Below are 15,266 nucleotides of genomic sequence, written 5' to 3' on the forward strand. Positions count from 1 at the left end.
TAGTAAGAATAATTTTCATAGAATTATAAAGCAAGTTTAATTTACAGACAAATCTATTGTACAATTGACTTCTTGACTCCAAGTGTCAATATGCATTGAACTCATTTTGGAAGCTGATGAAGATGGGGCTAGTTTAAGTGCATGAGCTGTTTATAATTCCACACGTAACCAAGTTGAATGAACTCATTACCAACCACCGATTTAGCAAGCACTAAAATTATTAATTTATTACTAATTTCCATTTTTCCTTCTTTTTTCCTGAATTTCAAAATTATAATAACGTGATTTAGTGCATTCAAATCATGCCCAATTTTCATCACCTCCATCTAATTCTCATCTATGCAAAGAAAGATGTGATTCAGTACAGCATAAAATTGCATATGATTATCAGTTACCTTGCACCAGTGATTGTCATAGACTGCTGAAGTTTGTCACGGTGACCTCTGCCCAATTTGTGCTGTCATAAACTGCAAGTGCTTCATCCACCATCCCACCTCCAGCATCCTAAATTCCCAGGACTCCTAAAAGCTAATTCACATGTTGGAAAAAAGGTTCCTAAAAGATTCATAAGAATAAACCAAACATGGGTACTTCACATTTCCGGGAATCTTAGCAGATTCCTAATCAAACCAATACAGGGAATCCTAAATTCCCAGGCATAACATTAATGTTAAAAATTTCACATATTGGTCTCTACTTATTAAGTGCAAGTTTAGGTCTACACATAAGTTGGAGTGTTAGAGCTATGTATAAATAATTAAATTTATCATTTTGTAACCATTTAAGTTTTTGAGACAATTGACAATTTAACAAATACTATCTAAGCCAATTTCTTTTATGTTTTGTAGCGAGGCATGTGAGTATTCAGGAAGAGGGAGATGGAGATATTGGTTGCATTTGATCTCAAAGGTCATGAATGGCGTGCCATGCATAGAAAAAAAATCCATTTTATATATAAAGTTGACGGACCATAATCTCCAAAAGTTTCTGCATGGCAATCTTGTACTGGGACCGAACCTCACTTTTCTCGCACCAAATTTTCAATACTAATGCTCGAAATTATCATCACATAGTCATATTATTTATAAAGTTGACAGGGTCATCGTCTAGCATCTATCACACGGTCTTATTAATTAAAGACAATCAGACTGACCATAATCCCCAAAAGTTTCTTACAATCTTGGACTGGGACCGGACATCACTTTTAATTCTCCCACCAAATTTCATATCTCTCTCTCTCTCTCTCTCTCTCTCTCGTTATAAATTTGTCACTTCTTGAGATTCTATACACAGCCAAATTAGCCTTCCCTCACAATACACACTTGTACCAACTACCTCTTCAACCATATTGCATATGGGGCTTTCTCAATGGAGTTCATCTCCACCGTCCTCTTCTTTTTTCATGCATGCTTTTATCCTTCTCTGGTGGTGTGGCTTGCTAGTCACCTCTGTTGTTGGTGGGAATAATGAGACGGACCGGTTGGCATTGCTTGAGTTCAAAGCCAAGATCATTGATGATCCTCTCCAGGTTTTGAGCTCTTGGAATGATAGCATCCACTTTTGTCAATGGCGGGGGGTTACCTGTGGTCGTCGACATCAGAGGGTCATTGTGTTGGACCTGCGAACTTCAAAACTGATAGGCTCCATATCACCACATGTTGGAAATTTAAGTTCTTTGAAGAATCTAATACTCTCAAACAACAGCTTTCATAATGAAATTCCTTCAGAAATTGACCGTTTACGCAGATTGCAATTCCTACTAATGTCCAATAACACATATATTGGCAAAATTCCAAGAAATTTATCCCATTGCACCAACCTCAAAATCATTGATTTCGGTCGCAACCTTTTGGATGGGGAAATCCCTACAACTCTTGGCACTTTGTCAAAACTTCGACTCATTAATTTTGATTTTAATGATTTGACAGGAAGTATCCCACCTTCTTTCGGCAACTTATCCTCTCTAAAAGTGTTTGGTACAGCTTATAATAACTTGGGTGGGAGTGTCCCTACTTCTTTTGGCCAATTGATGAAACTTACATTTTTTGGTGTCGGTGTAAATAGGTTGTCTAGAAGAATTCCTCCCTCAATCTTCAATTTGTCTTCGTTAAAAGTGTTTGTTGTAGGACTCAACCAAATCCAAGGGCATCTTCCATCAGACATAGGTATCACTCTACCAAATATCGAAAAAATTAGCATTTCCTCTAATCAATTTACTGGACCTATCCCTATTTCAATATCTAAAGCCTCAAATATAAAGCTTCTTGAACTTGACGAAAATAAACTAAGAGGAAGAGTTCCTTCTTTGGAGAAGTTATATAGAGTTTCAATGTTTGTCATTGCTTTTAACGAGCTTGGAAATGGAGGGGCAAATGACTTGATTTTTCTTTGTTCTTTGACAAATTCTACATATCTAACCTATTTAGTGATAAACATGAATAACTTTGGGGGAGAGTTGCCCAAGTGCATTGTCAATTTCTCAACTACTCTCACCTTCTTGTATTTAGATAATAATAAAATATCTGGGAACATTCCTCTTGGGATAGGAAATCTGATCAATTTGGAGGATCTACGGATGTGGAACAATAAATTATCAGGAAATATTCCTTCTGAAATTGGAAAACTTCGAAAGTTACAAATGTTGGCTTTATCTCGAAACAATTTCTTTGCTCTCTTGGAAATTTAACTCTTTTGATAAGATTGGATTTAGGGGATAATAATCTTCAAGGAAGCATCCCTTTGAGTCTGGGCAAGTGTCAAAATATGATTGATTTGACTCTTGCTAATAACAATCTTAGTGGTACCATATCATATCAAGTCTTTAGTCTCTTATTCTCACTAATTTTTCTAGACTTGTCAGCCAACAAATTTACTGGTGTCCTTCCCATAGAAGTAGGAAATTTCATAAATCTACAAGAGTTTAATATTACGGAAAACATGTTTGGTGAAATTCCTGCGAGTATTGGTAGTTGTGTAAAACTTGAAATTCTAGCAATGAGAAGCAACTTCTTTCAAGGGGTCATTCCTTCATCTTTGGAATCATTTAGGGGTCTTAAAGTTTTAGATCTTTCTAAAAAAAATTTCTCTAGAAATATTCCAAAATTTTTGGAGAGCTTTATCTTCTTGCAGTTATTGAATTTGTCTTATAACAATTTTGATGGTGAGGTACCAACAAATGGAGTTTTCAAGAACACAAGTGCAATTATGATTAAGGGGAACGGTAAGCTTTGTGGAGGCATGCCTAAGTTTCATCTTCCTGTATGTAAATACAATAAATCCAAGAAGAGGAAGTTGACTCCTTCCTTGAAGCTAATAATCTCTATATATCTGGCCTTCTTGGAGTAACTTTGGTAATGTTATTTTTACTTCTCCGCACTTCAAAAAGAAAAAGAAGAGAAAGTATTTTAAGTAATTCGGGAAATTTACTTTTGAATGTATCTTACCATAGTCTCCTAAAAGTTATAGATGCATTCTCCATCACTAATTTAATTGGTGTGGGTAGCTTTGGATCTGTGTATAGAGGAATTTTTGATCAAGATTGTTGTAAAGTTGCTATCAAGGTACTCAACCTTTTGCACCATGGAGCTTCCAAAAGTTTTATTGCTAAATGTGAGGCTTTGCGAAATATTAGACATCGGAATCTAGTGAAGGTACTCATAGCATGTTCAGGTGTTGACTATCAAGGTCATGATTTCAAAGCATTGGTATACGAGTTCATGACTAATGACAACCTAGATGGGTGGTTGCATCTAGTTTCAAGAAGAAATGAGGTTCCTAAGAAAAAAAATGATTTGAATCTTCTTCAACGATTGAATATTGCTATTAATATTGCACATGCATTGGAATATCTTCATCATCATTGCCATACACCAATTGTTCATTGTGACCTCAAACCTAGCAATGTTCTTCTCAATGACGAAATGATTGGACATGTTGGTGACTTTGGCTTGGCAAGGTTCCTTCAGGAGGCTACCCAAGAGTGTTTCACTAATCAATCAAGCTCTATCGGATTAAGAGGAACAATTGGTTATGCTACTCCAGGTGAATATCTTTTCCATTTTTTAACATTAAATTATTTTCTTTTCATAATATTTCTTAATGTACTTCCAAGCATGAAATTAACTCAATGAAGCCTTTTAGAAGATGGAGCATGTCTTGAAAGAAATTTCCACTTGTCATTATTTTTTCCTTTTATATGCCACTAAAGAGCTCTTTCAAACTTGTATTACTATATTTTTTTTAATATGAAACTAGATCAATCATATTGTAAATGTTATGTGCAATTGTAGAATATGGTATGGGAAACGAGGTGTCAATTTATGGTGATGTCTACAGTTATGGCATACTATTATTGGAGATGTTCATAGGAAAAAGGCCCACTGATAACATTTTCAAAGACAACTTGAACCTTCATGATTTCGTTACAAGAGCTATGCCTGAACAAGTGAGTAACATTGTGGATCCTATTATTTTTTGGAAAAGTGAAGATATGGAAACAAGGACAAATGATACTCAAATTCAAAATCGAATAGGATGTCCCAAAATTCTGGAGTGCTTGATTTTGATATTTGGAATAGGAGTTTCTTGTTCTATGGAATCTCCAAGAGAAAGGATGAACATTAGTGATGTTGTAGCTCAATTGCACTTGATGAGAGAAAAGCTCCTCAGAACAAGAATACGCCGAGAAAGACTTCAACTTACAGGTAAATTGTTCATGACACAATACTTGTTGCTCTAACACCCACTCCAAACCTTTATGGAGGGAGGGGGATCACATATCCTACACAATGCCATGTGCTTGTCACATACTTTCTTTTATTCTAGCGAAATTGACAATATTGATGCCATGAGAAATTTGATTACAAGATGGTACTATTCATCCATGTGTTTTCTATGATTCTGAATAAGCTCATTTTTTGTCCCCCGCCCCCCTAAAAATGTTTGTTGAAAAACATAAAAATCAAAATGAAGTTTAAGCTATTTTTGATTTGGTGATACCTACTGGTGTGGTTGAGATTATTGGCATGTGTTTACACTATACTTCTTATAGTCTGCCTTCGATGACTTTGACATAGACATGGGCTTAAATTACTCCCAGTATTTGGTAAAACTAAATTACTAAGAACAATTTAGTTGTTTATAATCTTAACTATCTCACAGGTACCTGGATAAGTGGATAACCATTTCCATAGAACATTTAATTAGTTTGGGATTCAACAACTTAACCGTCTTGCATTATTATGAATTCTCTTAGTAGTAAGACTAAAAATAAAATTGTTTTTCAATTCCTTACTCTTGAAGGGAAAATTTCATTCACCGCATACAATCAATCTATTTTGAAAACCAAAGCATGTTCTTCCTATACATAGAAATGATTTCCCTTAATTCAATGAGTTAGAAAGATAATTTTCTTCCTTGAATGCAGGTACAGAGGGCCAATGATCCTATTGGAAGTTGCCATAATGACTTGATGAGGTTTTGATTTTGTATAATGTTGGAGCAAATTAATCAGGCTTGTAGCATCTCCTTATGTTTCTTTTAGCAATCGTGTATTAGTTTCTTTTGTATTTGTCATAGTTTTCTTGTTTAATTATCTCTATATTTGTAATGTACTATTGACTACTTGGTTATGGCCTAGGTCTCATGTAGAAAATGAATTCCAATATGCTTAACAAAGTTGTGACACAAAGTGACAGAGACACAGATGAAGATGAGGAAAAGAGAAGAAAAAATTTAAAAACCATAAGCTTAGGATATTTATTTTAAACAGTATTATCTAATATATTTCAATTTTTTTATTTATTTAAAGATTTGAAAATTGAAAAGTCTTCGAACAAGAGCAGACAGAATGACAATATTGAAAATTGAAAACGAATGAAAGTTGAAGAACTTTATTGAAAAAAAATAAAAAGAAATTACAAGGAAAAAAAATGATAAATTTAGAGAGTGCAATTTATAATTTAGTCCTTACTTGAATTTGTTAAAAAAAAATTTTGAACCTTTTTATTGTACTGTTTCTCTTGTTACACTTACTTTCAAAATATATAGTGATGGCCTGATGGGTATACGATATGGCTGAAAGTTCTAGACAAGATGGGACTTTCTCTCTCAATCCCCCCCCCCTTTTTTTTGTTGGCATCTTAAATTGTAGTTCTATGAATAATTTAGTTGTTAAGTTATTTTCTAAGGTGAATGCAGGGCTTGATGCCATGCATCCTTGGTGACATTTGAGAAGAACAGATTGTGATATAGAGGGGGAAGGACTACAAGCCTACTGTAGAAGATGGATAATTCATACTTCCTTCCTAATTGTGAATCATTTGATGATCATTTGATGATCCTTTGGTTTGTGGTGCAAACTGCAAAGGATGTTGAAGATCAAACATTTAAGGAAAGTCCACCAACCCAGTCTATTGAGGAAGACCGAATCGTTAACGAAAATGCACCAACCCAATCAACAAAGTTATACCTGTTTCATTGGCAAAATCAAATACAAGAGGAAGGTAATGAATGTGATCTTGAATATAGATTGTATAAGTGTTGGGATTCTCTTTCCCAAAGTTGTATATGTAAATTAACAAAGCTCTATAATAGTTTTTTACAATTCAAAAAAGAAAATAATAGAGACTCTATGGATGTAGGCTTTCATGGCCGAACCACGTTAAAATTGTTGTCTTCTTTCTTTTGCTTGCTTTCATTTTCACAAAGCAATGTTACATCTTGGAGGCCTGGATAGCACCAGCAGCTAGCCAACAAGGCTTCTAGTTTGATAATGGCTAGTTCCTTTGTCACTACAAATTATTAGCACTAAATCATATGTTTGTCACCCACAATTTGATGATTACATACAAGAAAAAGTGATACGTTCTTACAAGATCATACCATTAAGGTTATTATGAAGCACCCAATAGTTGCTTATAGATCTTGTAATGAGAGCCTTTTTATTCTTAATAGGACGATGGGTTGACGGAAAAAATTATTATGCACAAGACCAATGAGACTCATTTTTGAAGACAGACCCGCGTATTAGTGATATATAGGTCTCATACTTACGCATTACGCTTTCCTAAGTAATTGTACTAGGCCATTCTTGATAGTGAGAAGGGCCAACAGCATGTGGAGTGGGTACGTTCTTTCTTTCTTTCTTTCTTTTTTTTTTTTTTTTTTTTTTTTTTTTTTTTTTTTGGAAATTGGAGTGTGGACCTTGGTTAGGAAGTCCAGTCATATGCCAAAACAGGGCACCCATACTATTCTCAAGTTAATATATATATATATATATATATATTGTACAACAAAGTTTTCATTTTTTAAGCGGTAAGGGTCGCATTCTCTATATCCACCGCACCTCTTCAGCTTGGGGTTGACCGTCGCCTTCAACCACTTGAGGAGTGATGACATTCTCAGGAATATCCCCTTCCTTATCATCAACCTCAACAACCTTGTCATCTAGCCTAGGAGTTGAAGGAACGGTAAGCTCAATCTAGACGGGTGAAAAATCCACATTAGGAAAGAGGGCGACGGCTTGTTTTCGGAAGTCCTTAAAGCCCTCCCCATACTAAAAGCCTTTGTACTCCTTGATGGTGTTGGCCTTACCTTCTCTGTGGATTCACAGAGGGAGATCACCTCCACTATTAGGATGGCGTTAGCCTCCGTCAGCTCCTCAGCACGACGGGTAGCACCATTGAGTTTCTTCACTTGCTCCGTCAAGGTTTTGACTTTGCTGTTAAAAGTCTGTATCCCTTCCTTATACTTCTTCAGCTGTCAGACTCCTCCTTTAGACAAGCCCTCAAGCGCTTGATAACGACCTCTTTAGCAGCATACCAAATCTGGAGTGCATGCATCCTTACAAAGGCTTGATAAAAAGCCAACGGTTAGCACTAAAGCAATACATGACAAAATAAAAAGTACGGTTAAGATACTCACCCTCATCAGGTTAAAAAGCCCGGAGTCCCCCAAAGCATCTCTCTCATGCTCCGAACACTCATCAAGATCAGGATCCTTGACAATGGAGAACGCCGTCTAAACAGCGTGTTGCTTGTCCTTCACAAGCAAGGTAGCAGGGGCGATGAGCTCGTTGATGATGGAGTCGTGAGCCATCATCAAACCCTTACCTACGTTGTGGCAAGGGGGATTAGGTGTGCCTTGAGAACCCAATGGGCCCAAGTTGACGGGCTGGTTGACCACTCTTTTCAGCGGGCGGTCCCCGTCACCCTAGTTCTTCCTCTTCTAACTCGTCTTGGCAGGGTGAGCCAATGTGCTACCTGCCTTGATCTAAAAGGCTGCGGTCTTCTTCACCTCTAGGGCTCTTTTGGTCCTTAAATCCACCTCTTCCCCACATAATAGATAGATGAACCTAAGTTGACAAAAGGAAACACAACGGGTTAGCAAAAATATAAGAAATGTGGACGAATCAGGAATAACCGACAACTCACATGACTTGTCCAAATTACCCCAGGTATTGTTGTATTCGCCCTCTATGCTATCCCATTTGTCGAGTTTACACACCCAGTTCGAGCCTTGAACAAAAAAATATTGGTTCTTCCAGTCACGATTGGAGTCAGGGACATCCATCACCAATTTCAACGCTGCCTTACAAATAACAAAATTATAAAAACCCTTGGAGCCAGTGATTTGTTGGGGTTTATAATATAAAAATAATTCATCCAGAGTAAGATGGCGACGACCTCCACTTATCTGACCCCATAGCATCTCTGCCCTAAGGAAAATTCGCCAAGCATTAAGGTAAATCTGGTAGACGGACACCCCTAGACGGTCAGCCAACTGTCGGTGTAGTTCCGTGAAGGGTAACCTTAGACCTGCCATAAAAACAACCTTGTAAAAACCGACATCCGTGGTTTGGCAAGAATAGCACTTCTCTTTGTTGCCCGCCATCCTAATAGGAACATCGTCTAGTATTTGGTAACGGGGGTGCAAATTATTGAAAACCCTATCTGACATCTTCAAGAGGAAGTCTTTTACAGACCAAATACTAGGAAGGATGAATGGCTTGTAGTCATCACCTGACAAACCAAGTGCTACAGCCTCTGCCTCTTCTTCCTCGTCTACTTCCTCACCGTCCTCATCCTCTTCTTCCCTATCTACTTCCTCACCATCCTCTTCCTCTTCATCCTCCTCTTCCTCTCTATCCACCTTATCATACTCATATTCTCCTTCTATCTCCTCATCCAGTTCTCCCTCCACCTCATCTTCTAAAAGATGAGCCAACAGCTCCTTTTCCTAGGAACCCATCTGCTCCTCCGTCAGAGGAACACTTCCCGACGGATGAACACCTTTGTCATCTAGACAGAGGGACGGGATGTGACTGCTTGTCGCTTTACTACCTCCTAACATTCTCTCACCTACAAGCGGCAGATAAGAAACTAGGTAGTCACTCAATCTAAATACTAAGACCAAGGGCTAAGAGAAGACGGATGCAAAGAAAAAGAGTAAAAAGTAAACAAAAATTTACCTAAAGAAAAACGACGAACGAAACGGTCGAGGTAATGGACAGATGGTGATCAATGGACAATTGATACTGAAGTAAGAGCTCTGAGTAAAATTCTCCAAAAAAAATAACTAAACTAAACTTCAGAAAAAGGTATAAGCATATTTATAGGATGAAATGGCACAAAAAACAAAGTGACATGACGTTTCACTTCCACCAGTCTAAGGGGTCACGAGTCACTCCAAGAACTATGGAGACCTTATTGCCCCACATTTATGACATCAAATATCAGGACGAATAACATTAAATGAAAAGAATATTCTCTTTATTCCACGACCCTTTAGGTACCTCGACGGGTCACGAAGTAGGGGGCAGCTAACGAGGGTATTCTCGTCCAACAAGGAGTTGCTACTCATTCATCCTAGGTACTCATTCGTCCTAGGTTTTCCTCCATCCATCCATCTAGCTGAACAAACCTTAGAGGTCGACGATCCTATTCATGAGACCATCATGTGGACCCTCGCCCTGTCACGACAACAGATGGAAAAATGCATGACGAATGGGAGCCGACGGTTGAGCAAATCCGCACTTCCTTATTTTGAATACCAATGGACAGTAGGCCAAAACCGACGGACAAAGGTTGTGGGCCCCATTTCTTTGTGTAGTCTCCACACATAAGTCCCCCATAAAGAAATATCTTGCACACCACATCTAAAAACCCTATTCCACATCCATATCTTCCCTGCTTGGAAAGGCACCCTAAAATCTTGAAAACCCTAAGTGTCAGGCCCTCCCAGCAAGGAAAGATCCCTAATTTGAAGGGATTCTGACTCACCACTCACCACTATATAAGTACCAGACCTCCACTTTTCTCAGGTACGCAGAAACTTTCTAGCTTTCTCACTGTAGAGTTCTTAGAAACTTCTCATTCGCCAACTTGACCTTAAGAGGGTTTTTGGCCAATACCAACTAATGCCTTCTGTTTGGTCCATTTGTTTTTATTCCACAGATACCTATTGGAGCAATTTGGAACCTACAACTCAATGACGATTTTAGCACATCATATATATATATATATATATATATATATATAATAAAACAATATTATATATAGTAAATGATTAAAAAACCAAAAAGAAAAATTAATTTATCAAAATTTAAAGAACAAAAAAATAAAACTTTATTCTGCAATTTTTTCTTTTCATTTTCTTGAAAAACCAAACACACAATAAATCCGAAACAAATCAAACATGCAGTCCCTAATTTCATCAAATCTGCAACCGCAAATCAAATAAGTTTTTCCACGACAAACTCTACAATATTTTGACATAAAATACCCACTTAATCCCACACTTCCACAAATTAAAAGCCCCATATTATTTTTCAAAATGTCCATTATCAACACCGTTAAGTCATTCTCTTGAAATAGAAATAGAAAATGAAATCTAACACAGAATTATGGAGATGAGAGAGAGGGAGTGGTTAGACCAAAGAGACCAAAATCATTGGGTCTGTGCGAGCAGATTGAGAGAGTTGGTTTAGATCTGGCCATGGAGAAATAGATAGAGAGAGTGGGTCTGAGCGATCTGGGTTTTGACAAAAATAAAAGAAGAGAAGAAAGAAACCATTAGAGCCTGAATCGTTGACGTTGCTTTTATCTAATGGGTTTGTTTGTTTACTTTTCTTTTTCTTTGTTTGCTTTTCTGGGTTCTTTCAATTCAACGTGGACCTCATTGGATTTGTCCTTCCTAAAAGAAGAGAAGAAAGAAACCATTAGAGCCTGAATCGTTGACGTTGCTTTTATCTAATGGGTTTGTTTGTTTATTTTTCTTTTTCATTGTTTGCTTTTCTGGGTTCTTTCAATTCAACGTGGACCTCATTGGATTTGTCCTTGTTTTCTTCTTTCTATTCAGATCTAATTTCGCTTTTCTAACTCTCTTTCTTCTTTTATTTTTGTCCATACTCACCTCAAAGATACTTTATTAATGATTTAATTTAAAAAATTTTTGTTTTGGTTGAAGTCAAAGATCGTGAGGTACAGAGAGGTAGAGTGAGTTTTGATAAATTATATATATATTTTTAATTATTTAATTATTGACAAGACATTTTAAAATATTTATTAATGTTTTATATTATTATTTTGGAGATTTGAACTTCGACCTTTGTTCCTTACACTCCTGTCGTGTGCGGTAGTTTTATATTAATACTTTAATAAACCATGTAAGTTTGAAGTTGCCAACTATGCAATCCATTAGCTATTTTCCATTAGTAAGTTAACAGTAAAGAGACGTTTGGTTCATTGTAATGTTATATTACACTGTAATATTACGTTATTGTAATCTTACATTAATGTAATCTTAATACAAGAATGCAACATTACATTATTTAAGAAGGTAATAAGATTTAAATGATATGATATGTTGTATAATTTTAAATTATGGTAATGTTAGTGAAAGTTCAAATATGTGTATAAACATCCTTGAACGTTTAGACCCCCAATATACAAATTACCAATACAAGCTTTATATCAAACAATTAATGTGCGGAACATGAACAAAAGCTTAATACAGAATTGGTAAACAATCTAAGCCAATTAAAATCACATCCACAGCAGAAAATAAAAGGCAAAGATAAAGGGAAGGAAGATGCAAACACAAAGACAACACGCGATGTGTTATCGAAGAGGAAACCGAAACCCTCGGCGTAAAACCTCTCCGCCGCCCTCCAAGCGGTAAACAATCCACTAGAAAATATAGTTGGGATACATGGACAGCAATAGACCCTCCAAGCCTAATATACCCAGTGCACCTAAGCCCTCCATGCTTCTTGCTCCAACGAGGTTGCGTCGAACCTTTTTCTTTTCTAACTTCCCGGATTCCGCTACTAGACCGTAGTATCAACCAATGAAGATTGGTTCCTTCCTAACTGCTTCCCAGTAATCCAAACAGCTCTCTCACAGTAATGAAAATGGTGAGAACAAGGTTTGGTAAGATGCCTCTCAAGGATTTGACAATGGAGAGGAAGAGAGTTGAAGAATTTGAAGAGACTCTAATGTATAGATTGTGGGTGAATCAATCTTGTTTTTCTTTAGGGTTTCTCTCTCAAAATTCTCTCTGGAAGCTCTATTACATTTGTGGGTAAAAGGGGTATTTATACTAGAGTAGGAGAGGAATGTGAAACGTCAGGATTTACAAAACAGGGGTGGCTCGCGGCTTGACCTCGCGGCTTGACTAAGTCGCGAGATCCAGTTGCGAGATAACCGTATGGCCAGTTGTCCTGTTTTGTCCTGTAGTGCTCCAGCTAGCATGACTGTTCACCTTCCGGCATGCTTGGCACGTGTGCTGCATTTGGCGGCTTGCAGCCGCGAGTCACCCACGAGGCCAAGCCGCGAGTCTCTGTTTTCTTGCACACTCTTGAGCAAACTTCACTCGATCTTACTCACTACCCTTACAACAAACCCACCTATATACAGGGTTACTAAATGCTGAAATACAAGCAAATTTGACACGGAATAAAGCCAATTAGATGGTTGAATAAATTCAACCTTACAGTTAGAAAAAATAAAATAAACCAAAAATCTTAATGTCATATCATCGTAGTGTATATTGCATCAAGGGCATATCACAGCGAACCAGATACCCCTTAAGATTAAATTGGTTGCACGTTGAAAATAACAAGAACTAAATCGACTAATACCAAAATGTAGAGACCAAATTAATTGTGACCCCAAAATATAAATACCAAAATAGTATCTTTCCTATGAATATTATTGGTAGCACAAAATAAGCTTTTATCTTTCCTTGTTTGCCTTTCTTGCATTGAACACCCAGTTAACTTAATTGATAAAATCTTTTATGGTTGAATAAGAAATTTGGAATTCAATCTCCACCTACACTAAAAACTGATTGGTGTCTTGATTTGATGATAAATAACTATCATTAAGAGCAAACCTCATAGGTTGAAATTTTCTCAAAAAAAAAAAAAAAAAAAAACCATTTGAGTATAATTAACCGCCTTTAGAATGTATTGACTTTCATCTTTAAGTGGTTTCAAATTAGATGGAAAAAAATCCAAGGTTGGTGCAGGAGCTAAATTTATATATATATATATATTATACGGAAACTTTGCATGTCTTTACTTTTGAATTGTGTTCCCTTGTGTAATAGTATAATCTAGGAATAATATATTATATGATTTTACATCTTTACGTATTTGAGTCTTAAAACTATGCTAATTGGCTTGTTAGCATTCACAACAAAAATGTCAAAAAATACAGATTTTTACAACTTAAAATATCACTTTATCTATCTTAACAACTCAGTTTTAAATACACCTAATATCAAATGTTCTATTTTAACCTAGAATTGATTAAAATAATACAACAAAATAATAAAATAATCTTTCAACACAATAAACAGTCATAACTCACAACCAGCAAACCACACTCACCAACCCACATCCACACTATGACCCACAACCACCGAAACACCATGACCCATTGAAACAATGTGACCCATGACCCACAGATTTAAATTTTTCTCCACTGTTCAGCACCAAATTCAAATCCGAAACATTTCTAACACTAACGGATTTAAACAAAAACCTAACCCAAAGAATTCCATGGACCCAACGGAAACTTTGGTATGGGCGAAAGGGAGAGAAGGCTAAGAAAAGTGGAGAGGCTGGTCGAAGGGGAGAGGGGGCTAGGCTGAGAGAGGGCTAGCCTAGGCTAGGCGAAGAGAGGGCTAGAGCATTCACATGGGAGAGAGGACAGGAGCTTCAGGTGGGCATGTTTGCATGTGTGAGAGTGAGACAAAAAATTTAGGGAGAAATAAAGGATGTTTATGGGAATAAAAAAATTGATTTTTGCTTATAACATTCAGCTACAGTAAGTTGCTAGAGATAACCGTTCACCATAGCTAAGACTCAAAAAATTTAAATTTAGCTTCTTTGATGTAGTATGTGTTTTTAGTGTCTTGGTAAATAACCATTTAGTCATTTTAGCAACCTTGTTGTGAATGCTTTAAGGACCCAAAACTGATAGAAATTTGAAAGTTTGAATTCTATACCAAATTATATTAATTTGTCGCTTTTGTACTAAGAAACACTAATACAAACACAAACAGGGGTACATTTTAATTAATTATTAAATATATATTTTATATTTTTAAGAATTTATTTTTCATATAATATTAAAAATATATCAATTTAAGAGTAATAAGGGATAACATATTACATTAATCAAGAAAACCATCTAAAATGCAAGCAAGCAAGCAACCCATTAAGAGAGAGAGAGAGAGAGGCAATAATCCTCTTGGTCATCACTAGCGTTGTCGATAATCCCGTCACCCATTGATAAAGTGATTAAGAAGATAGTGTGAGAAAAAGGAGATAGATTGAGTGAGAAGTGAGACAAGGGTTAGGTTTTAAAGTTTTTCTCTCACAATGATTGAAGAGCCACATTTGATTAGCAGACCTTTAGTAAATTTGGTTGGCTGGGAGATTGCAGACCGTTAGTGAAATAGGTCGTCATTAACACTAACGACTGTCACACACATTAATGATTTGGTCTTAAATCCTTTCCTTAATAAGGTCTGGATGTTATGGGCTTTAGCAAATAGCCTCAGACAGCTCAGCTGACTGTTACAAAACCGTTACAAGAATTTAAACAAGGATATAATGGCATTCAACAGGCTATTCAAAGCCTCCAACGTTTGGTACAATAAATGCCTCGAGAATTTATTTACAGACATGCTATATAAAGCAAACAACAACAAGTAAGCAGGGGACGACGCAGACACTTACACAATATACTCAGACT

General features: G+C 36.5%; 1 protein-coding gene across 1 annotated transcript; it reads left to right on the forward strand.

The window, feature by feature from the left end:
- Window positions 1–1,354: 1,354 nt before the first annotated feature.
- On the forward strand, window positions 1,355–5,482 carry LOC115951622 (LRR receptor-like serine/threonine-protein kinase EFR). Its single transcript, XM_031068791.1, has 4 exons — window positions 1,355–2,640; window positions 3,503–4,041; window positions 4,290–4,444; window positions 5,426–5,482. The coding sequence occupies exons 1-4, from the start codon at window positions 1,355–1,357 to the stop codon at window positions 5,480–5,482; spliced, it is 2,037 nt and encodes a 678-aa protein (XP_030924651.1).
- The last annotated feature ends 9,784 nt before the right edge of the window (window positions 5,483–15,266 follow it).

This window comes from Quercus lobata, chromosome 7 (genome assembly GCF_001633185.2).
Source record: "Quercus lobata isolate SW786 chromosome 7, ValleyOak3.0 Primary Assembly, whole genome shotgun sequence".
NCBI lineage: Eukaryota > Viridiplantae > Streptophyta > Magnoliopsida > Fagales > Fagaceae > Quercus > Quercus lobata.